This window comes from Xenopus tropicalis, chromosome 10 (assembly GCF_000004195.4).
Source record: "Xenopus tropicalis strain Nigerian chromosome 10, UCB_Xtro_10.0, whole genome shotgun sequence".
In the NCBI taxonomy this organism is placed as follows: domain Eukaryota; kingdom Metazoa; phylum Chordata; class Amphibia; order Anura; family Pipidae; genus Xenopus; species Xenopus tropicalis.
The window spans coordinates 26,288,124-26,310,301 of record NC_030686.2 but is presented as its reverse complement, the minus strand read 5'-3'; the positions used below and the strand labels follow the sequence as shown (position 1 = coordinate 26,310,301).

The window sequence follows — 22,178 nt, the reverse complement described above, 5'->3', positions numbered from 1 at the left end:
ACCTAAAAGATTTCAGTTTGTTTTTCAATTGAGTGGTACAGTTTATAGGTCACATTAAAGATGGAAAAAGTTCTGAAATGATTTATGTTTGTCTCATTTTTGTACACCACAGGAACCTGACATTTTACCAGGGGTGTGTAGTCTTTTTATATCCACTCTATTACCATATGTGTATAAATAATAATAATTTTGTTACTGTGTATATTTATTTTATTGTAATATATGTCCCCATTTGTTATATAACTGTTTTGTACAGTGCTGCACATGTAGTAATGCTATATACAAAACTATTTACAGTGGTATGTATTTACTGGCCTAGCCCTGCAACAGTGATGACTTTCCCCTTTCCATACAACCCAGCATGTTAATGTAACCCTGCTATCTAAGGCTAAAGTCACATGTGGAATTTTTCCAAATGTGTATTTCAGCTGGCAAAGAAATTCACTATACCTCTCCCAACCCCAAACTCATTGACATGAAAGGAAACTGCCTGTCACCCATTGTGACAGATATTTTTGGACCGTAAACTACTAACAATAAGTGGCAACCAGCAGTTTCCATTCATATTAATGACAGGGAGTGGTAGGGGTATGGTAGAAGAGAAATGTTATATGTGCTTCTACAGTAGTAGTACAGTAGTTTGGTGTGCTGAGGCCATCCTAAGAAATGTCACTCTGCAGACCTGCAATTACAGTTCTAGTATTCGCTTCTTGTGGTTGCCTGAATTTCTCCTTAGGTCCCCAGCTCATGTTCTCTGGTGGTTCCTTCCTGTCTGAAATGTTTGATCTGTGTAAAGACATCCCTCAACTCTTTAACGTCATTTCAAAGCTTGTTTCTCTTTTCAGAGCCTTGTATGTGTGTTTAAATGTTTGCATTCTGGATTTTGCCATTCATTCCTGCTCTCCTTTGAAGTTATTTTCTTATTGATCTTCTAACATCAAACTAAACAGACCTGTGGCATTTTAATCAGTTCCCACCCTGGGGTGGAAAGAATGTTTTACATCCCACCAGCTCTTGCTTCTCTTGGACACTTGATTGAAATTTCACTGTAACAGTTTAGAACTGTTTATGTCTGGAGAAACAAACTTATATCTGGTGACAGAGAATGTCAGCAGAACATTGTTTCTCTCCGTACTGTTCCCATAAGCTTTGTTTCACTCTTTTCCATGTTACATAGCTGGTTTTTTTTTTGCTTTGATTCTGGGACTTATTTTTGTGCGTCTCTGGCATAGTGGCGGCCTCCTCTCTTCTTTTTGTATTACTCTTGCTTGTGTGAGTCCTATTCTCCCTGCCATGAATTTTCTCTGACCCTTGGGGCCTTTCCCTCATGAGGCTTTGAAGTTTTTGCCCAGAGACTGACAGACAAGGAAGTTTCAGTGGCGGCACTAGGGGGAACAGAAAGGGGGGGGGTGGTGGAAAGGGACGCACTTTGAACTAAATATCTTTCAGCTTGGAGATGCTGGGTTTAGTTATCTCCTTCACTATGTTAATTATTCACCACAATAATTGGGGGGGGGGGAAGAGTAAAGAGGGAGAGGAGGTTATTAAAAAATTCCAGCACTAACACGCTATACAAACCTCATTTTCCAGCTTCCAGGCTGCATAAAAGAAATACTGTGTTTAAAGGGGGCTAGTGTGTTTCCAGGGGGAGCGAGGGGCCCTTTTTTAAGCTGTCATTTTCTAAATAGTGAAATCCCTACAGATGAGTGGGGACATCAAAGTGTTGGCGAGTCTTCTCTCTCCCTCTCTGAGCTTTAACCATGTCTGGTACTCTGTAATTAAAGTTTACGGAAAGTTGTCTTTGTTTTCAGATGGCACTGCAACCTTACACAATACAGACTGCAAAGGAAATGTTAAAAAGCCCCATCCTGTGTCCTCCTTCAACTGAGTGTTTACGGGGCTTCAGTGGGACCAAGCAAGCTAGACTCTGGGGCTGGGTCAAAGCCATGGCACTGTCTGTATTTTATCAGAGTCCATCATTAAGGCATTTATACAATTCAGTTATATTTAGTGCCAAGGCATTTTAGGCTGAATGTTGTGGGAATTCTAAAAGGCTCTGAAAAGCCCATAAACAGTGCAAACATAATGGCTTGTCTAACGGAAATATCCAGGTCTGATAAAAACGCTAAGCCAACCCAATACCTTTGCAATGCGTGAGTAGAATAAAGATTTATTAAATCATGTGCTTTATTTTATTCCCAGGTTGACCTCTTTCCCGCTGCCCTTGTTCACTTTGGATCACAGATGACGAGAGGTAAGAAATGTACTATGCTTTTTTGTATTTAAACACAAGCTGACATGTAGATCTCACCCATTCTAATATTTAACTTTAGGGCTTATGTCACATAAGGCTGTTCCTCCTCCTGTGTAGAAACACAGCTGATAGGAGCAGATATATTAACTGCACGGACAGGCACTGTACCTGTCACTGCACTTAACACACAGAGCAAATGGGTGCTGACCCGCTCCCATATGTGCATGTGTAACATGGCTTAAATAAGGAGTGTTACATGTGGAGAAAGAAAATTACTGCATTCCAGCATAAGAACCTTATCCCATCTCTTAAACATAGTTGTGGGAGTGTTCTGGTTTGGGCCTGTTCAGCTCCATCTGGGCCTGGACGGCTTGCTATAATTGAAGGAACAATGAATTCTGAACTATACAAGAGAATTCTAAAGGAATATATCAAGAAATCTGTCCATGAACTGTATATCAATAGCCAGTGGGTCATGCAGCAAGCCTAAACACACAAGTCGTTAATAAAATAAGGTTTGTGATCACTTAGGGTCATTTGGGGTTATCAGTCTATGATAACCAACCTCAATATGCAAATAAAAACCCACACCTTGAGAGGAAACTTCCGCGATTTCTCTAAAATTGCGCCGCCACATATGCCATCCCACCGGCGATTTACATTTTCGCCGGTGGGATGGCATTTCTTGGAGATTAGTCGTGAACAGGGAGATTTGTCGCGGGTGACTAATCTCCCCGTGTGCCAGAGCCCTAACTATACACAGCTGTATTACCCTTTAAATGATTAAATTAAAGATCACTTAAAAAGCTTTAAAATATCATAAATACTGGGCACACAATTCATATACAATTCATAGAGACCAATCAACAATTGAATAGAATCAGCAAATCAAAATCGCAATTCATAAAGAACTCATGTATGGTTAACCTATAAGTTAAATTGATATATATATATATATATATATATATATATATATATATATATATATATATATATATATAAGAGGGATAATACTCTGCAATGTTTGGGTTCTCAGTTCTCTTTTCACGTTCTCTGTTCACTTAAATTGTCCCAAGCTATTGCCAATAAAGAGTGAATTAGATATATAGAAAACCACTGTGCACACAGAGATTGCCAGTCACTCAATTGAGCTATATAGCATAAAATGTATGGCACAGTAGCACAGACACAAATACATTGGCTGGGCGGAATCCCATCTATCCAAGACTTTTTGTGACAATTATCCACTGGGAGGTTGACATCTACTTTTTTAAAATGGGTAACAGTATGAATAACCCCAATATCACCAAATCTAAGAAAACCACCCTGCTTCCACTATTAATGCAATATTTACAGTATATTGTTGGAATTCAAATAGCCAATAAACCCTGGCCTCTGGCCCTTTCCACACTAAAAGGATAAAGTCTATGTACCACCTCCAAAAACAAATATGGGGCAGTACATAGTCACTGCAAACATACTCCACCTCCCAAAGGCCCATAAATAACCCTAATAACTGGGGACAAAATTCGTCCCCATCTATACACACTAACAAAAATGCTTCATGTGCAAATAATATACTCCATGTATACGCCTTCAAACCAAAATGATGCACAATACATGCATATAAAGGGGACACCAACAAAAATGCAATCAGAATCCCACAGAATATCTGTTAATGCAAGTTGTTCTACCAAAGAATGGTTAAAGAAGTATAAAGTGAATGTTCTGGAATGGCCAAGTCATAGTCTTGACCTTTATCCAACTGAAATGTTGTGGAAAGACCTATAGCGAGCAGTTCATGTGAGGAAACCCACCAACATCCAAGAGCTGAAGCTGTTCTGTATGGGGGAATGGGTTAAAATTCCTCAGAGCAGGACTGATCAGGAATTACTGCATTACTTGCAGTCATAGCTGCACAAGATGTCACAAGAAATACACGGGTACACGATCCACTTACTTTTGCCACACGCAGATATGGATCTTTTTTTTTTAATAATTTTTGTTTCACTAGGATTTCATCATCTACTTTTATAACTTGTTTGAAAACCAGATAATGTTTTAGGTCACATTCATATAAAAATATAGGCAATTTGAAAGGGTTCACAAACTTTCAAGCACCACTGTATGTTTGTATATTTATGTTTGAAAGTGTTTATACACCATACTGAATAAACTCATGTCAGCTAGGATGGTGTATTTTACCTCTAAGTAAAGTGGCTAAGAACACTTGTATATACTGCCACATTAAGGGAATTTATGTCTATATATATATATATATATATATATAAATAATACAGTATATACAGTATATATATGAATATATGTCTTTTAAATTCTTTGTTAATGATATATATATTTTTTTTTTTTTTAAACTGCAGATCATTACTTGTCCCAGCAGCTACTGAAAGCTCCTATGTCTCCTTCGCAAGCTGATATTGCAGTTGCCAGGTAAAATGTTAATGCAGATAGAGCTGCCACTATAAGGGGGTCATGCAAATATCCAATATCCAAAATGCTTGAGACCTGGGGTTTTCAAGATAAGGGTAAAAACATAAACCAATCCACCAGCAATATGGATTCATGCAGCTTACTCGTTGTAATGTACAAGGTACTGGTACAGGGAAAAGAAAAGAATTACAAAAAAATTGCTTAATATGGACTCTATGGGAGATGGCCTTCCTGTAATTTTGTGCTTTTTGGATATTAGGCTTTGAATAAAAGATTCCATACTTGTTTATGAAATAATTTACATAAAATTGAACTTTTTTTTTTGCTCTGACAGAGCAATGCCACGTGTGTCATCTACTTCTGAATCACCTGCCCTGGAAGACTTTGCAGGCCTCACTGCAGGTGAAAATCTCAAAACAGAAAATGCAATAGAAAGAAATGAAGAATCTAATGTTGAACCCCAACAGTCTGCCCAGAGAGACCTCGGCAAAGTTCCCAAGTGGTTGAAGCTACCAGGTGAGGCTTTATCCTTAGCATTTTCTGGCCTGAAGTCTGTGTTTGTAGCTCAGTATCAGTCCACAGTGGTCATTTTTTCAGAGTACAACATAATTGAAAATGGTTGCTTTTAGGGTTGGGCGATATACCGTTTTATACTGAATACCGGTGTTTTTTTTTTTTAAAACTATATTCATTTTTCAGATACCGCAATACCGGGGTGTCAGGGTACTCACCCGTGCGGCCCAGTTTCGCACGCCTCCTTGCGTCACAGCGCGCGTGCACGTCCGTGACGCGCTGATGGCGCCGGTTCTGCGCATGCGTGGGGGGTATTAAAAGCTATCAAACGCCTCCTCCTGTGCTATGTTGTCTGCGGCCTTGCCTGGGAAACTAAGCCTGCCTGATTTACCTTACGACTTTCTCTAATTTATTAGGAAATGGGGTTAACACCTAATCATGCATGGAAAAAAAAAAAAATACCGTCAAATACCGTGACACTGATATAATTTTGAAAAATACCGTGATATAAATTTTTGGTCATACCGCCCAGCTCTAGTTGCTTTGTGTTATAAAATATGCCTGTAATTTTCTGTTTTTGTTCCTAGGGAAGAAGTGAGGTTTCTTTTCGGATCGGTACCATGGCACGTTGGTTCTAACATCTGTATGCCAAGTGTTGCTAATGCTGTCTGCGACGCCCGATTGATGATAGGAGCTTGTAAGCCCTCCTGTTTTTTTAATGCAGATATGTTTTGCATCAGCTGTGCTGAAATATAGAAGAACTTAAGCTTGTATATGAATAAAATATTTGAAATGATTGCAGTTTTCATGATTATGATTTTACCATTGCTTTCCAACTGTAACCAGCAATGCAAGTGTACCCTAGTAATAAAGGTAATTTCCTCAAGGCTGAAAATCTAACATTCTTAATAAATGTTCATGTCCTCTTGCAAGTTGTTTTTTTCACAGCTTTGGGTAGCGGCACCAAAGGATCCCTCCTCTGGCAAACCACAAGCCCGTATTAACTCTGCAGGAGTCTACTTAAAATAACCAAACTACTTTGAAGTCTGTTTACTTGGCTCCGGTCTCTTTTCCACTTCACCATGTTGACTTTGCTAATTACTCATCCTCCAACAACAAGGAACCTTGAATGAAAAGCTCCATTTACCCAGTTTGTCTGCTCTCCTGTTTCCTTTACTAACTGCTTGCTTTGGCTTTCCCTGGGCTGAAATTGTCCTTTGTTGGCACAGACATCACACACAACACAGACACAAGATTCAGAAGCTGATAAAAGGGACAAGTAGCCCATTTTATACCTTGATAATTCCAAATATCATTAAATGTTTAAATTCTAATAGTCTTATTCTAGAGCTATGCAAATGGGCTTCTGTACCACTTAAATGAGCTTACCTAATGAACAAAATGTTTGTTTTAACTGTTTTAACACCCATGTGTCTAACACCTCTGCACAGTGCAACTGGTCATTGTCCCCTTTCTTTTCGCAATGACTAACGGAAGCATCAGAGCAACACCTGTCTTTGGTCCACCAGGGAATGTTTTCCTTTCTTTCCTAATGACTTCCATATGCTTTGAGATATTGAGAGGGTTGAATATCTCTGGAGTGAAAGTGTCAGAGCATTTGCAATTTGTCTTAATTTTTGGATTTGTATTAAGTATTGTTGTTTTGTTGCTAGCCTCCAGTGTTCACTAGCAGCTATGCAGTGGCTTTATCAAGCAGACTAGGAAAGGGCCTATAATAAATAAATAATTAATAAAATTGTAGGTTTTTAAAGTCAGATAAAAAGGACTAGTTCAAGCAAAACTATTTGGCCCCTCTGAACTTTTCTGGTTTCTGCAAATACAACAATACATTAAGCCCAAATAGAACGGTACAGATACTTCAGCATCCTTAGACTTTAAAAATGAGCTTTATCACTTACCCTAAGGCTGAGGGCGCACAGGGCTGTGCCCCTTCTATTCCCTGCCTGCCTTGTGTGCCCTCAGCCTTGCCCTACATGAGCACTCCCACAATTATATCAGCATCTTGAGGCGTACTCCCCTCCTATGGTGTCCTATATAGAAACAAAAAATTCTTAGGCCATGGCCTAGAAGAACATGCCTGGTATTTCATATGGGATGCAGCTGGCCACAACACTATTTACACATATCCGCTCGAATCTGGATACAAAGTTCTAGCACTGGCACTTGGCCCCCTCTAAAATGCACAAAAAAAGATTTGCTGCAGTCAGTTTCTGTGGTTGTGGGGAGGAGATCATGATCTTTCATATATGGTGGCAGTGTCCCAGGGTAGGACAATTCTACATCAAGGTATATAAACTGATTTATATAGTAACAGGTTGAAAAAGACATCTATTGAATTCAGCCTTTTAGATATATCCTGCCTAACTGCTAGTTGATTTAGAGACAACCTCCCCATCTAAATCCTTCCTGGCAATCGGACCAGTACCTGAATCGACTTTGTCACTCAACTATTTCAAGTGCAAGTTCTGAAAAATAGTGAAATTCTGTAACTGAGTTAACTGAGATTAACACATGGAATATCATGCTGCATTTCTTAAGCTGGCCATACACAAACTGATAAAATCGGCCCGTGTGTGGGCTCCCAATTACCATACCATGGTGATCGTTTATTTAATCAATAGCCCAGGTAAGAACATTTTGATTGGATAACCAATAAAATAGAACAAAGAAGACTGAAATTTTACACTTTACACTACTTATAGGACATAAACACAATGTCAGTAATGTAGTGTATTTACCTTGAAAACAGGTTTTAATTGTTACATGATATGTGGGATAACATAAGAAGTTTTAAACTCACATTTGCGCTTTAGTCAACCCTGATGGGGGGGGACCCAGTTGGGACACTGGCACAGAGTTGCCTAATGGGAGATATGCTAACAATGTTTAAATATATAAGGGAATCATATACAGTGGCTTGCAAAAGTATTCGGCCCCCTTGAACTTTTCCACATTTTGTCACATTACAGCCACAAACATGAATCAATTTTATTGGAATTCCACGTGAAAGACCAATACAATACAAGTGGTGTACACGTGAGAAGTGGAACGAAAATCATACATGATTCCAAACATTTTTTACAAATAAATAACTGCAAAGTGGGGTGTGCGTAATTATTCAGCCCCCTTGGGTCTGAGTGCAGTCAGTTGCCCATAGACATTGCCTGATGAGTGCTAATGACTAAATAGAGTGCACCTGTGTGTAATCTAATGTCAGTACAAATACAGCTGCTCTGTGACGGCCTCAGAGGTTGTCTAAGAGAATATTGGGAGCAACAACACCATGAAGTCCAAAGAACACACCAGACAGGTCAGGGATAAAGTTATTGAGAAATTTAAAGCAGGCTGAGGCTACAAAAAGATTCCCAATGCCTTGAACATCCCACGGAGCACTGTTCAAGAGATCATTCAGAAATCGAAGGAGTATGGCACAACTGTAACCCTACCAAGACAAGGCCATCCACCTAAACTCACTTGGCTTAAAAAAAATAAAATCCAATGAAGATGAAACCTGCTAAAATGAGGTCCATATACAGTCAGATGTCAATGGGCTAACCAGAACAGAGGATGTAACTGCAAAAATCAACCACAGCTTTATTTACAGTAATTTAGGCACTACAAAAACATAAGGGATACCTGTTGTACTAAATGCATTTGCAAAATGAATACATGAAGAATGACAAACCTGACACACGAGAGAATTGTATAGTAGAAAGGGGGGTGGGTATTATTCTAGCTAGTGTAAATAATGTAGCTACACAATACATGTAAAACTAGGCTGTATTAGGCAGTTGAAGAGGAGCTTATTCAAAATGTACAGATCCTGTAATGTAGTTGTAGTGTAATGCAATGTCATGTAGAACTGATGACTCATTAGCTTTTGAAGTATTTTTTGTTCCTAAAATAAAAGCTTGTGAGCCGAAGGCACCAAACACACTGTCTATTTAGGATGATTTTCTTCAAAGGGCTCACAAAACACACATAAATTGCATCAAATGTTTTGTTTAGGAACATGCCTATAAAATAAGCATGTCTACATGTCTTTGCAGGGATTCTGAGTCTCAAATATCATCAGTGTGGAGGCTTTAATTATACACATTGCTGTATATACATATTGTGAGTGTAAAGGAGCTTGTTATATAACAGAGGATGGGGCACTTGTGCTTCTTGAGGGACCAACCTCTCACTGATCTTCCGCAAGCCTAGAAATCCAGGAGCTGCAAGAAACAGATTTTGAGCCTTAGCCACTTCTTTGGTGGTTGGCAAAGTGGTGACTATAAAATGTACTGGAATGACCAGAAGGGATCTTACCAGCTGAGGAAGGATTTTCTCCACCTGCTCAACATCCCCTACTGTAATGTCTTCAACCAGCGCCTGACGAGCTGTTCGAGCAGCTGCCTCTGAGTAGAAAAGAATATAGAAGCATGGATTGCTGTGAGTTTATCTGAAATAAAACAGGTGCAACAAAAATCTCTTGGCATATAATGTGAGTGGGCTCATTTTGTCTACAATTTAGGCACAATAGCACAAATACTCATTGCTATCTTGTGTCTCATATTTGCATAGAACACAAAATAAAAATAAAAGTAGAACACGAGAAAGAGGGAATTTTGTATTTTGCCTTTTCTCTCTTCAATGAAAGGGAGGCATAGGCTCCTTCCAGGAGGAAAGGACACAAAGTTAAAGGTTTTGACAGCCCTTCCAGGGGACTGGCCCACTGCTCCCGGCAGGCAATACCCCTGAGGGGGCCCGACATCACCCAGAGTTCCTGTCCTCCCAAGGCAAATAGGAGATTATTGACCTAAAGAGTGCAGGCGGCAGAGGAGAGCTCCACCAGAGAACAGAGAAAAAGTGCACCACACAGCTGGCTGAAAGGATATAAGCAACATTCCTTCAGTGCCTGCGTCCCCCCCCAAATTGAAAGAGGGATTTTTGTCTTACCTGTAAAATCCTTTTTTTTCTTCATTGAAAGGGGAAAACAGGCACTGAACGAACGTCGAAAAGCAGTCCCAAGGCACAAGTAAGGGTGGGAGCCGGAACCATGTCTGAGCCTGCACTGCAGGTGTGGATGGAGGACTAGGTGGCTGCCACGCAAATCTGCTTTACAGAAGCGAGTTTCTTCACTGCCCAGGAAGTAGCCACAAATCTGGTTGAATAAGCAGTAACCCTGAGCAGAGAGGGCTTAACAGCTATCTGATAGGCTCTAGTGTCCCTAATCCACATGGCAAGAGTAGTATTGGAAGCTGTCACTCCTTGTCATCCTTGTTGAGCCAAAAAGGGACTGTCAACAGTTGCCAACCTATGAACATAGACTTTTAGTGCCCGAACCACATTGAGGAAATGAAGGGCCACCTCTTGGGTTGAGGACAGACTAAAGGCACCACAATGTCCTGGTTTAGGTGGAAGGCAGTAACCACCTTGGGCGGGAACGATGGAGAGGGACAGAGCACTGCTTTATCTTAATGGAAAACAAGGAGAGGGGACCAGCAGAAAAAGGCAGATAGTTCTGAGACTAGCAGTGAGTGGAAGGCCCGAGAGGCTCAAATGGGGGCCCTTGGAGGACTGAGAGGACCAAACTGAGGTCCCAGCCAGGCATGGGTAAACGAGTCGGAGAAGCCATGTGGGCAGCGCCCTGCAGAAATGCTTTGATATGAGGGTCTTGCACAATCTGGCTTTGGAACATCAACGACAGGGCCTTGCTGGAGGAAGCAGAGGATACTAGCCCAATACCCAGGCCTTTAAACAGAACAGTCGAGAATTGAGTCTGCTCCTAGGGTGACTGGATCCCTCAATTAGAACAGGAAGCAGGGAAGATTGGAAATGGCCCTGAAGGCCATAAGACCAACCTCGGAGGTGCCCCAGAGGTATACAAGGGTCTGGAAGACATCTAGGTGACGTGCCCAATCCCCGATTGACGATTTACCTGCTAAGTCTGCCATCTAGTTGTCCACCCCTGGGATGTAAACTGAAGACCTTGCTGAGGAACTAGGGAGTGTGTTTGATACAAGAATATAGAATTGTTCGGATGAAGAAAGGTGCGGTATAGATCAGTGTCAAACACTGCCCAAGAAAGTTATTCTTTTCGCAGGTGTCAGGCATGATTTCTTAAAGTTGATGAGAATGTAGAGTCTGGATCAAGGTGTTCAGATGCTGACAGTTCTGTTGGAAAGATTGAGCCTTGATGAGCAGATCATCCAGGTAGGGAGTTATCAATATACAATGGGAACAGAGGAGGAGTGCCATCATCAGGGTCAAGACTTTGGTGAACACCTGGGGAGCTGCTGCAAGGCCATAAGGTAGGGAGATGAACTTAAAGTGTCTGCCCAAAGTGGTAAAATGAAGATAGCAATGATTGGCCTTGTGGATGGGGATGTGAGGGTAAGCGTCCTTGATATCGATAGAAGAAAGAATTTCCCTGGGTTCCATTGCTGCAATGACTGAACAGATGGATATCGCAACTCAATTGAGCTTCTTGAAATCCAGAATTAGATGGACGCCACCATCCACACCACTCTGCAAAAGGGGTTGATTGGGGGAGGGGAGGAAAGGAACCTCTGTGGAGGTGGACGCTAACACTTTGTGGAATAGCCTTGCGAAAGAATTTCCTTTACCCAGGTGTCTGTGAAGGAGTCAACCCAAAGCTCCCAAATGGAAAGAAGACTCCTGCCTACCCCTTTGGTTCTGGGGGTGGAGGCAGTGGTTTACTTGTCCTCTTCCCCTTCTCACTGGATGGAGGAGTTTTGTCAGGGGACTGCTGTTTGGCCTGTCTGGAATGCAAGGAGTGAAAACGAGGAAAACATTGGTTAAAGGTCTGTGAACTGGCTGGTAGCAAGGAACCATGATAACATATTAGGGAAAAAAAATGTGCCGGCATCGGTAAAGAAAAGGGCACTCACCCCCCCCATCCTCCAAGCTATGATGGGAAGGCGACTTAAAGTTGTGGCTGCAAATTTAAACAACATGCCCAGGAGCCCAGTCTGTGGATAGGAGCCTGAAGGGGGATGTAGGAGCCACCCTCAAATGATATCTTACCAAGCAAGAGAAAAAAGGGTACGGAGCCGAAGCACCTGCCCTTCTTCAAAGCTCTACCTTGACTGGGGACTGAATTGTTAGTCCTGCTCCATGAAAGCCTGTAAAAGGAAATAAAATATTTAAATATATTAAAAACTCCCCTGGGGGAGTTAGTGTCCGTATGGGAAGAGGACATAAGAGAACCAGCTGGTGTCAGCCCCCTCACAAGGTATAGCAGGCCAGCCCCCTGTTAAAACCTTGTACTTTTAGTGTCCTTTCCTCTCGCTGTTAACCCTTCAGTGTCTGTGTCCCCATGAAATAAAAGAAAAAAAGGGGAAAGGCGATTCATCACCTCCATCTTACTGTTACGTGCTGTGTACCCCAGGAATCATCTTTAGAAACCTAACTTTGTTCTGCAAATACCTCAGCAGTTCTACCTAAAACGTTACAAAGCATTCCCAAAACATTGCAATGAAGGCTCTTTCCACACAGCATTGCCACAATGATTTCTCAAGATTGCTAATAATAATTCAGTGGGAATCAAGGTTGTTTTGAGTCAAAATAACAAAGCTGGGAAATCAGTCTATTCTGGTAGACCTCCAGTGTAGATTAATTTTAGTACTATAGGTTTGATCAGGACAAGATCTCACTAACCCTGAGACAACCATAACTAACTTAAACTCTAGGTGGAAATAACATATCCTCAATGCCTAGTTTTGATTTGTTGCAGAATAGGATATACCGGTACCTTAATTCTGTTATAATATAACAACTTACTGGATAACCATGGGATTTGTTAGGGCAACTTACTGGATATATATATGGAAGTGTTGATATTTTGCGCCCTCTTCTGGGCTAACATGTGACCAGCAGTTAAAGAACATTTATTTAGATTTAATATAATACTATAAATGATATTTCCTCCAAAAGTAAATATGAAAATCTCTTTATGTAAATGTACAATTTTAGATGAGAGAAAAATTCCTATTGTTTGTCTCAAATGCAGAAACCTCCAGGGAAAGCAGATCCATAGTTAATTTAGGTTGAAAAGAACACAATCCATTCAACCCCTCCTAATTACTGTACCTCCCTCCAGCTTATATGTTTATATTACATTTAGGACCATAATTAAATAGTTTTGTACCTCAATGCATAGAGAATTCATCACATTTCTTAGCAAGTGAAGAAAAAGGCAAATGGTCTCAATATGTTGACTTAAAAAACTCCAATCTCTGCAGGATCAGGCCGCCAGAAAATACCTATGCTATATGGGGCTAAAAGAGACTTCTAAAGTAAATTGCATACAAATGATCCCATATGCATTTTTGCAAAATTACAAAAGAAGTCTGCAGCTATTCACATAAAGAATGCAAAATACCTTTGCATTGTGTTCCAATACTTGATAGGAAATCACATTACCATTGCTCTAAGGGTAACAAGCACAAGGAAGAGTGCGGGTTTGTTACTAAAGGTGCTTTTTACTTTGTTATCAGCAGTGGGGCATTTTAGCTGCAAGTACAGGTGGTTATTAAAATGCTGTAATGTATGTTTTTGGGATAAGAAATGTCTGTACTTGCTGTGTCAGGCAGTTTCAATCTAGATAAATAGGAAATGGCACGGGTGCCTTCACGCAATTCTATGCCACCTAAAATACAACGTTAAAAAACTGCCCCATGTGCCATTAGCTGTATATGGCCCTGACTGCTGCAAAACATAGAATCTACAGTCTGTGGCATTTTCAGCCTTCCATCCACATCCCAGTTAGTGGGGGGGTCACTGATCCCCAGCAGCCAAAAAAAGAAATTGCTCTGTGAGGCTACAATTTTATTGTTACTTTTATCTTTTATGTAGGCCATTACTATTTACATTCCAGTCTCTCATTCAAACCACTCCCTGGTTGCTAGGGTAATCTGAACCCTTGCAGCCGGTTAAATTAAAAAATGGAAAGTTGCTGAACAAAACGTGAAATAATTTCTAATCCTTAAAAGATCAAAGAAGTATAGCATACATCTATATGGAGCCGGGCAGAAAGAGTGCAGTCTTTAAGTGAAGAAAGTCAAAATGCTTTGAAAATGAAGGTTTACAGGGCACTAAGGAGCATCTCAGGGCCATGCAGGGCAAGTGCACTTTGGATGTTCGGTTGGGATTTTGCAGGAGAAACTGCTAGCAATAAAACTACATGAATGATGATCTGAAGGGCACCCCACAATGATTTTAATCACTAACCTAGGACCCAGGTCGGTGCTTCAATGCTGCAGATTGTGCGTCTGTATTATACAGATTTTTAGGACTGGGTGACAGGTCCCCTTTAAATGCATACAGAATGTTTGTTCTTCAGTTACGGACATTTAGTTATTAAACTTTATGGATTTAAACCTGCGTTTGCTTGATAAATGACATTTATAGTATTGTTGTTATATACAAGTATTCTCACCTCTGACAAATACTTTCAGCAGTTCTGCTAGAAGAAGCAATGCATCAGCGCTGACTGAGGGAAAAAGAAAATTAAAATTGCATTAAATAATGGTCCCAAGAAACATTATACACTACATGTCCAAGTTAAAGCTTCCAAGATTAAACCATCGGCTCTGTTGAATAATTAAAGACACACTGTCACCAGAATTTAAAGAAATTACTTTTAACCAACAAAGTAAGATATTGTGTAAGGTAGGGTAGCCTTGGAAACAAGAGAGATTTATTTAAAGCTTTATTTGTTCTTATTGTGCTTGAATGGAGGAATCCATTTTCCGGTACACATTCTATATCCATTATAGAAAACAAGAGATGCCTATATTGCTTCATGCTTTTAATATATTGCATCATGGGGCAAACCAACCATCAATATTAGAATAAAGTGAGCCAAAACTTTCTGTAACACACACATTACTGCCAAAGCCAGGCACGAGAGGACATAACACTCACTTAAATAGTTATGGACAGAGACATTATTCCTTTATGTACTTTTATACAAGCAGATTTGAATGCATAGCTTGTCAATAGCGTAGATATAGGCTAGTAACTCAGAGCCACACTTGCAGATAGTTACATAGGATTGAAAAAAAAGAGTCCATCAAGTTCAACCCATCCAAGTAAACCCAGCACACACAACCTATACTTACCAATCTATACACTCACATACATAAACTATATATACAACCACTAATACTAAGGGGCCAATTTAGCAATCCACGAACGGATCGAAAGCGTCCGAATGCGTTTTTTTCGCAACGATCGGCATTTTGCGGTTTTTTTTTCGTCGCCGTCGCGACTTTTTCGTAAATTGTCGTGACTTTTTCGTAGCCGTTACGACTTGCGCAAATTGTCGCGACTTTTTCGTAGCCATCGCGAAAAAATCGGAAACGTTTGGCCGCCGTTTCGTAGCGCTCAGTACGAAAAAGTCGCGACAATTCGCGCAAGTCGTAACGACTACGAAAAAGTCGCGACAAGTCGGATTCGTGGATTAGTAAATCAGCCCCTAACTGTAGATATTAGTATCACAATACCCTTCGATACTATGCTTGTTCAAGAACTCATCCAGGCCCCTCTTAAAGGCATTAACAGAATCTGCCATTACCACATCACTAGGAAGGGCATTCCATAACCTCACTGCCCTCACCGTGAAAAACCACCTACGCTGCTTCAAATGGAAGCTCCGTTCCTCTAACCTAAAGGGGGGGCCTCTGGTGCGTTGATTGTTTTTATGGAAAAAAAGATAGCCCATTTCACTTATTAGTTATTGGAACATGGCTTCTGCAGCTTAAAACTTGTTGTGCAACCAAGAAAAAGAAGAGGCTGAGTGCAGTGAATACAAAAGAAGCCCCATAAGCTCTTGTACTTGTTAGCAATATGCATGGGCCACTGTGGGTTTTATGTGGCCAGCTTACTTTTGCTATATAGTATGGACTGTTTTACGACTACCTCCTTTGTTTTGTAGTGAAGGGCTAGTTAAGCCTCTATATAGAAATTGGTAAATTATGTTCACTAGGCATCAAAATGTGTGCCACGGTAGTTATGTGCGAATGGTTGTGGCAGCTATATAGTTAGGACTGTTTTATAATGTTCTTATTTGTATGTGAGAGAAACTAAAAAGTTACATCAACATATAGTGCAGCACAGAAGAGCCAGCTCCTCTCGTGAGCACTCAACTGTCAACCAAGATCTAAAGGAAAGTTCACATTCTGGACAGGGAGGAGGACTGGTTCAAAAGAGGTGTTAAAGGTGTGTGTGTGTGTGAAAATGGAAAAATCAAAGTGGGCAGGGGGGAGTGCAACATCTATTGTCTGCCTCATACGATGCTGTTTTGGCACCTCTGCCTGTACAGTTTAATAACTCCTCATGGCTCCAATCATGCTAATACAATTAACACCTTATCTTTATGAGATCCCTGACCCCATGCTGGATATGATAAACAGATTATGCTGATTGAAGCAACATTCCAGAGTATTTAGTCCAGAAGGATCCTTGTACAAGTGATTGTGATTTGAGAAATCCAGTCAGATGACTAGCAAAACATCTTCACAATTTTTTTTAGTACTGCGATTTAGGAAATATTAAATTGTTGTGTATAATATGAATAATTGGTCAAATCTGTCATTCCACCTATTTGTGTTTTTATTAGATTGTTACCCCCAAAGGGACCTTGAAGGATTGGTGGTTTGAGAAAGAAATTCACTTTCCATCTGCAGAAAGTTAGAAATGGGATTATTGCTTTCCACTGGATCAACTAGCATTTAGATGCATTTCATTTAGACTAAAAGACTGAACTTAATGAGTGTGTGGTTTTTTTTCAACCTAAATTACTATGTTATTAAATGGCATGACCATAAATTCATATGGCTGACTTAGGCTCATGGCACAGCATGTACTGTATGCGGCATGTACAGTATATGCCTTGACCTGGCACAGGAGCCTGCCTTTACTTTGTCAGGCTTCTCAGCAGGATTCGGCCACTTCACCACTGGCTGACTGACACTGGAGGAAAAAGTCCCATGTGCAATAAGGCTGACATTTCTTTGACTACAGAATAAGCATTTATATATCATGTTTTTCACTGGCTCACTGTTCTACATTTCTTGTTTTGTTAAAAGAAGAAAAGTAATTTTGGCATTTTACCGCCAATAGATTTGCCACATTAGTGCCACCTAGAACACTATATTTATTTTGCAGAAAGCTTTATCATACCTGAGTAAAGAGCCCTAGAAGCGTTCTCAGTTTGTTTAAGATTGCAACTGCCATTTTAGCTTGGTCTTCATAGCTGTTAGTAGTGCAGATTTCATATTCCTGGGGGGGGGGGGGAAGAGTTTCATGAATTCTTATGGGGGGGAGCTGGAGAAGGGAGAGAGCTGTGCAGACTAACTTCCTCTCCCTTTTTTTGGAACCTTTATTCCCGGGGCCAAATACTGAAGAATATTACAAAAAAGCAGACAAGAAATCCCCTGTTTCTTTTGATAGAGGACTCAGTGCAGTGTTTGTGAGTGCTTATGGCTGTATTTACATGACCTTTCTGATAAAGTTTACTTAGTTTTTACCTTTCCTTGTTATTTAAAAGGGTACTGTCTTGGTTTTTATGTTGCACTTTTTATTTCTAAATTACATTGTTAATATAGCAAAAGATTCACTCTACCATTTCAAATGTTATTCTTGAACCAACAAATTTATTTTTTTAGTTGTAATATCGGTGTGTAGGCAGCTATCTCAGTGCATTGTGTCTGAGTCTGAGCTTTCAGAAGGAGCCAGCGCTACACATTAGAACTGCTTTCAGGTAACCGATTGTTTCTCCTACTCCCATGTAACTGGAGGAGTCCCAAGCTGGACTTGGATTTCTTACTATTAAAAGTGCTATTCTGATATCTACTGGGAGCTGCTATCTTGCTCCCTTCCCACTGTTCTGCTGATCGGCTGCTGGGGGGGGGGGGGGGGGGGGAGGGAAGGGGGTGATATCACTCCAACTTGCAGTACAGCAGAAAAGTGTGACTGAAGTTTATCAGAGCACAGGTCTCATGGCTGTGGCACCCTGGGAAATGAATATGGCTAGCCCCATTTTGAAAAACAGATTACAATGCAGGATTCTGCTGGAGAAGCTCTATTAACTGATGCATTTAAAAAACACATGTTTTCCCCATGACAGTTTTCCTTACACAAATATCTACAAATTTAGGGAAAAAATTGATGTTTTGTACACGTTACCCATCTCTCACCAAAAAAATTGTTGCAAGCCTCCTAAATCACAGTTATCATGAATCTTACCTCTCATTTTTTCATTTTTAAGGTGTTCATGAAGCAGTTTGGAAACCAATTCCTGTGGAAAGAGAACATTTGGACAATTTCTTTAGTTTCTGGTAAAGATAATAACTGAGATAACTGATAATGGAGAAATAATTGATAACTGAGAAAATTTGATTATTTTATTTTACTATATGCTACTTGTGTATTTGGGGTTACTTTTGTTGTTCCAAGTAGAAACATGTATATATTTTTGAAGATTATTTATAATTCTGTTTATGGACAATGAGAATGTCACATGAGAAAGAGGAAATAGAAAAGAAAAAAAAAAAAAAAAAAAAATCCAGTCATTTTTGTTCCATTTCAGTTAGAAAGCTTACTCTGTATAAGAAACCTAACACTGGAATATAATAGCGGATGTTGCTATGTACAGTGTATATATAGGGACATCCTCCAGCAATGTGCATATTCTACATGTGGCTTTCACTGGGTCAGGTCTCAATTATGCTGCTCGGGTACAGCCCCCCCCTGCTGCTGCTGCTCGGGTACAGCCCCCCCTGCTGCTGCTGCTCGGGTACAGCCCCCCCTGCTGCTGCTGCTCGGGTACAGCCCCCCCTGCTGCTGCTGCTCGGGTACAGCCCCCCCTGCTGCTGCTGCTCGGGTACAGCCCCCCCTGCTGCTGCTGCTCGGGTACAGCCCCCCCTGCTGCTGCTGCTCGGGTACAGCCCCCCCTGCTGCTGCTGCTCGGGTACAGCCCCCCCTGCTGCTGCTGCTCGGGTACAGCCCCCCCTGCTGCTGCTGCTCGGGTACAGACCCCCCTGCTGCTCGGGTACAGACCCCCCTGCTGCTCGGGTACAGACCCCCCCTGCTGCTCGGGTACAGACCCCCCCTGCTGCTCGGGTACAGACCCCCCCTGCTGCTGCTGCTCAGGTACAGACCCCCCCTGCTGCTCGGGTACAGACCCCCCTGCTGCTCGGGTACAGACCCCCCCCTGCTGCTCGGGTACAGACCCCCCCCTGCTGCTCGGGTACAGACCCCCCTGCTGCTCGGGTACAGACCCCCCCCCCTGCTGCTCGGGTACAGACCCCCCCCTGCTGCTCGGGTACAGCCCCCCCTGCTGCTGCTGCTCGGGTACAGCCCCCCCTGCTGCTGCTGCTCGGGTACAGCCCCCCCTGCTGCTGCTGCTCGGGTACAGCCCCCCCTGCTGCTGCTGCTCGGGTACAGCCCCCCCTGCTGCTGCTGCTCGGGTACAGACCCCCCTGCTGCTGCTGCTCGGGTACAGACCCCCCTGCTGCTCGGGTACAGACCCCCCCTGCTGCTCGGGTACAGACCCCCCCTGCTGCTCGGGTACAGACCCCCCCTGCTGCTGCTGCTCAGGTACAGACCCCCCCTGCTGCTCGGGTACAGACCCCCCTGCTGCTCGGGTACAGACCCCCCCCCTGCTGCTCGGGTACAGACCCCCCCCCCCCTGCTGCTCGGGTACAGACCCCCTGCTGCTCGGGTACAGACCCCCCCCCCCCTGCTGCTCGGGTACAGACCCCCCCCTGCTGCTCGGGTACAGACCCCCCCCCCCCTGCTGCTCGGGTACAGACCCCCCCCCCCCCTGCTGCTCGGGTACAGACCCCCTGCTGCTCGGGTACAGACCCCCCCCTGCTGCTCGGGTACAGACCCCCCCCCCTGCTGCTCGGGTACAGACCCCCCCCCTGCTGCTCGGGTACAGACCCCCCTGCTGCTGCTGCTCAGGTACAGACCCCCCCTGCTGCTCGGGTACAGCCCCCCCTGCTGCTGCTGCTCGGGTACAGCCCCCCCTGCTGCTGCTGCTCGGGTACAGCCCCCCCTGCTGCTGCTGCTCGGGTACAGCCCCCCCTGCTGCTGCTGCTCGGGTACAGCCCCCCCTGCTGCTGCTGCTCGGGTACAGCCCCCCTGCTGCTGCTGCTCGGGTACAGACCCCCCTGCTGCTCGGGTACAGACCCCCCTGCTGCTCGGGTACAGACCCCCCCTGCTGCTCGGGTACAGACCCCCCCTGCTGCTCGGGTACAGACCCCCCCTGCTGCTCGGGTACAGACCCCCCCTGCTGCTGCTGCTCAGGTACAGACCCCCCCTGCTGCTCGGGTACAGACCCCCCTGCTGCTCGGGTACAGACCCCCCCCCTGCTGCTCGGGTACAGACCCCCCCCTGCTGCTCGGGTACAGACCCCCCCTGCTGCTCGGGTACAGACCCCCCTGCTGCTCGGGTACAGACCCCCCCCCTGCTGCTCGGGTACAGACCCCCCCCTGCTGCTCGGGTACAGACCCCCCCCTGCTGCTCAGGTACAGCCCCCCCTGCTGCTGCTGCTCGGGTACAGCCCCCCCTGCTGCTGCTGCTTGGGTACAGCCCCCCCTGCTGCTGCTGCTCGGGTACAGCCCCCCCTGCTGCTGCTGCTCGGGTACAGCCCCCCCTGCTGCTGCTGCTCGGGTACAGCCCCCCTGCTGCTGCTGCTCGGGTACAGACCCCCCTGCTGCTCAGGTACAGACCCCCCTGCTGCTCGGGTACAGACCCCCCTGCTGCTCGGGTACAGACCCCCCCTGCTGCTCGGGTACAGACCCCCCCTGCTGCTGCTGCTCAGGTACAGACCCCCCCTGCTGCTCGGGTACAGACCCCCCTGCTGCTCGGGTACAGACCCCCCCCTGCTGCTCGGGTACAGACCCCCCCCTGCTGCTCGGGTACAGACCCCCCCTGCTGCTCGGGTACAGACCCCCCCTGCTGCTCGGGTACAGACCCCCCCTGCTGCTCGGGTACAGACCCCCCCCCTGCTGCTCGGGTACAGACCCCCCCCCCCTGCTGCTCGGGTACAGACCCCCCCCTGCTGCTCGGGTACAGACCCCCCCTGCTGCTCGGGTACAGACCCCCCTGCTGCTCGGGTACAGACCCCCCCCCCCCCCTGCTGCTCGGGTACAGACCCCCTGCTGCTCGGGTACAGACCCCCCCCCCCTGCTGCTCGGGTACAGACCCCCTGCTGCTCGGGTACAGACCCCCCCCCCCCCTGCTGCTCGGGTACAGACCCCCCCCTGCTGCTCGGGTACAGACCCCCCCCCCCCTGCTGCTCGGGTACAGACCCCCTGCTGCTCGGGTACAGACCCCCCCCTGCTGCTCGGGTACAGACCCCCCCCCTGCTGCTCGGGTACAGACCCCCCCCCTGCTGCTCGGGTACAGACCCCCTGCTGCTGCTGCTGCTCGGGTACAGACCCCCCCGCTGCTCGGGTATAGACCTCCCCCCCCCCCTGCTGCTCGGGTACAGACCCCCCTGCTGCTGCTGCTCGGGTACAGCTCCCTGTTCAGAAACAAAGTAACAAACAATACTGACACCTTGTGGGCACACTTAGGAACTGCCAGCCATTCTAGAAGTGTAAGCGACATCTAGTGGCAAGTCTGGAGAAATGCTACCAATAAAGTTAAGGAAGCCTCAAGTTACATTTAATCAACAAAAGCGTCTATAATTCATTGCGAGACATTTAATGCGCATTCTAGGACAGCTGGCAGAAAATTGGGACCGTACCAGGGCAGACGGAAGGCAGGCTCACCTTTGGAAACGCCACCTCATCTTGATCCCGCTCCATCACACAAATTCTCCCGCTAAACTAGTAAGCGGATAAACCCCGTACTCTCTTCTAGCGCAAGTCCCCGCCCCCTTTAGAGTTCCGGCCAATCCTCACGCTATTCCCGACTT

The 22,178-nt window shown here is 44.3% G+C and overlaps 2 protein-coding genes across 5 annotated transcripts in view; one reads left to right on the top strand and one right to left on the bottom strand.

Moving 5' to 3' along the window:
- Window positions 1-6,105, top strand: part of aspscr1 (alveolar soft part sarcoma chromosome region, candidate 1) — a 43,025-nt gene extending 36,920 nt beyond the window's left edge. For 2 of the 3 annotated variants that reach the window (XM_018097774.2, XM_031894149.1), the window contains exons 13-16: window positions 2,203-2,254; window positions 4,636-4,705; window positions 5,040-5,221; window positions 5,806-6,105. In XM_018097774.2, the coding sequence (XP_017953263.2) occupies window positions 2,203-2,254; window positions 4,636-4,705; window positions 5,040-5,221; window positions 5,806-5,816 (315 nt within the window). In that variant the 3' untranslated portion in view covers window positions 5,817-6,105. The remainder of the gene's footprint in view (window positions 1-2,202; window positions 2,255-4,635; window positions 4,706-5,039; window positions 5,222-5,805) is intronic. The other variant, NM_001045605.1, reaches the window with a different exon arrangement.
- A 2,704-nt stretch (window positions 6,106-8,809) lies between these two features.
- On the bottom strand, window positions 8,810-22,159 carry cenpx (centromere protein X). 2 transcript variants are annotated; one of them, XM_004918563.4, is made up of 5 exons: window positions 22,033-22,159; window positions 18,497-18,548; window positions 14,685-14,738; window positions 9,551-9,683; window positions 8,810-9,456 (listed from the first exon to the last, which is right to left on the bottom strand). In XM_004918563.4, exons 1-4 carry the CDS (start codon window positions 22,066-22,068, stop codon window positions 9,589-9,591), a joined length of 237 nt encoding a protein of 78 aa, XP_004918620.1. In that variant the 5' UTR covers window positions 22,069-22,159; the 3' UTR covers window positions 8,810-9,456; window positions 9,551-9,588. The 2 variants fall into 2 exon arrangements, with proteins under 2 accessions (XP_004918620.1, XP_002942813.1); XM_002942767.5 differs by having other exon boundaries at window positions 9,551-9,639.
- Window positions 22,160-22,178: the final 19 nt, after the last annotated feature.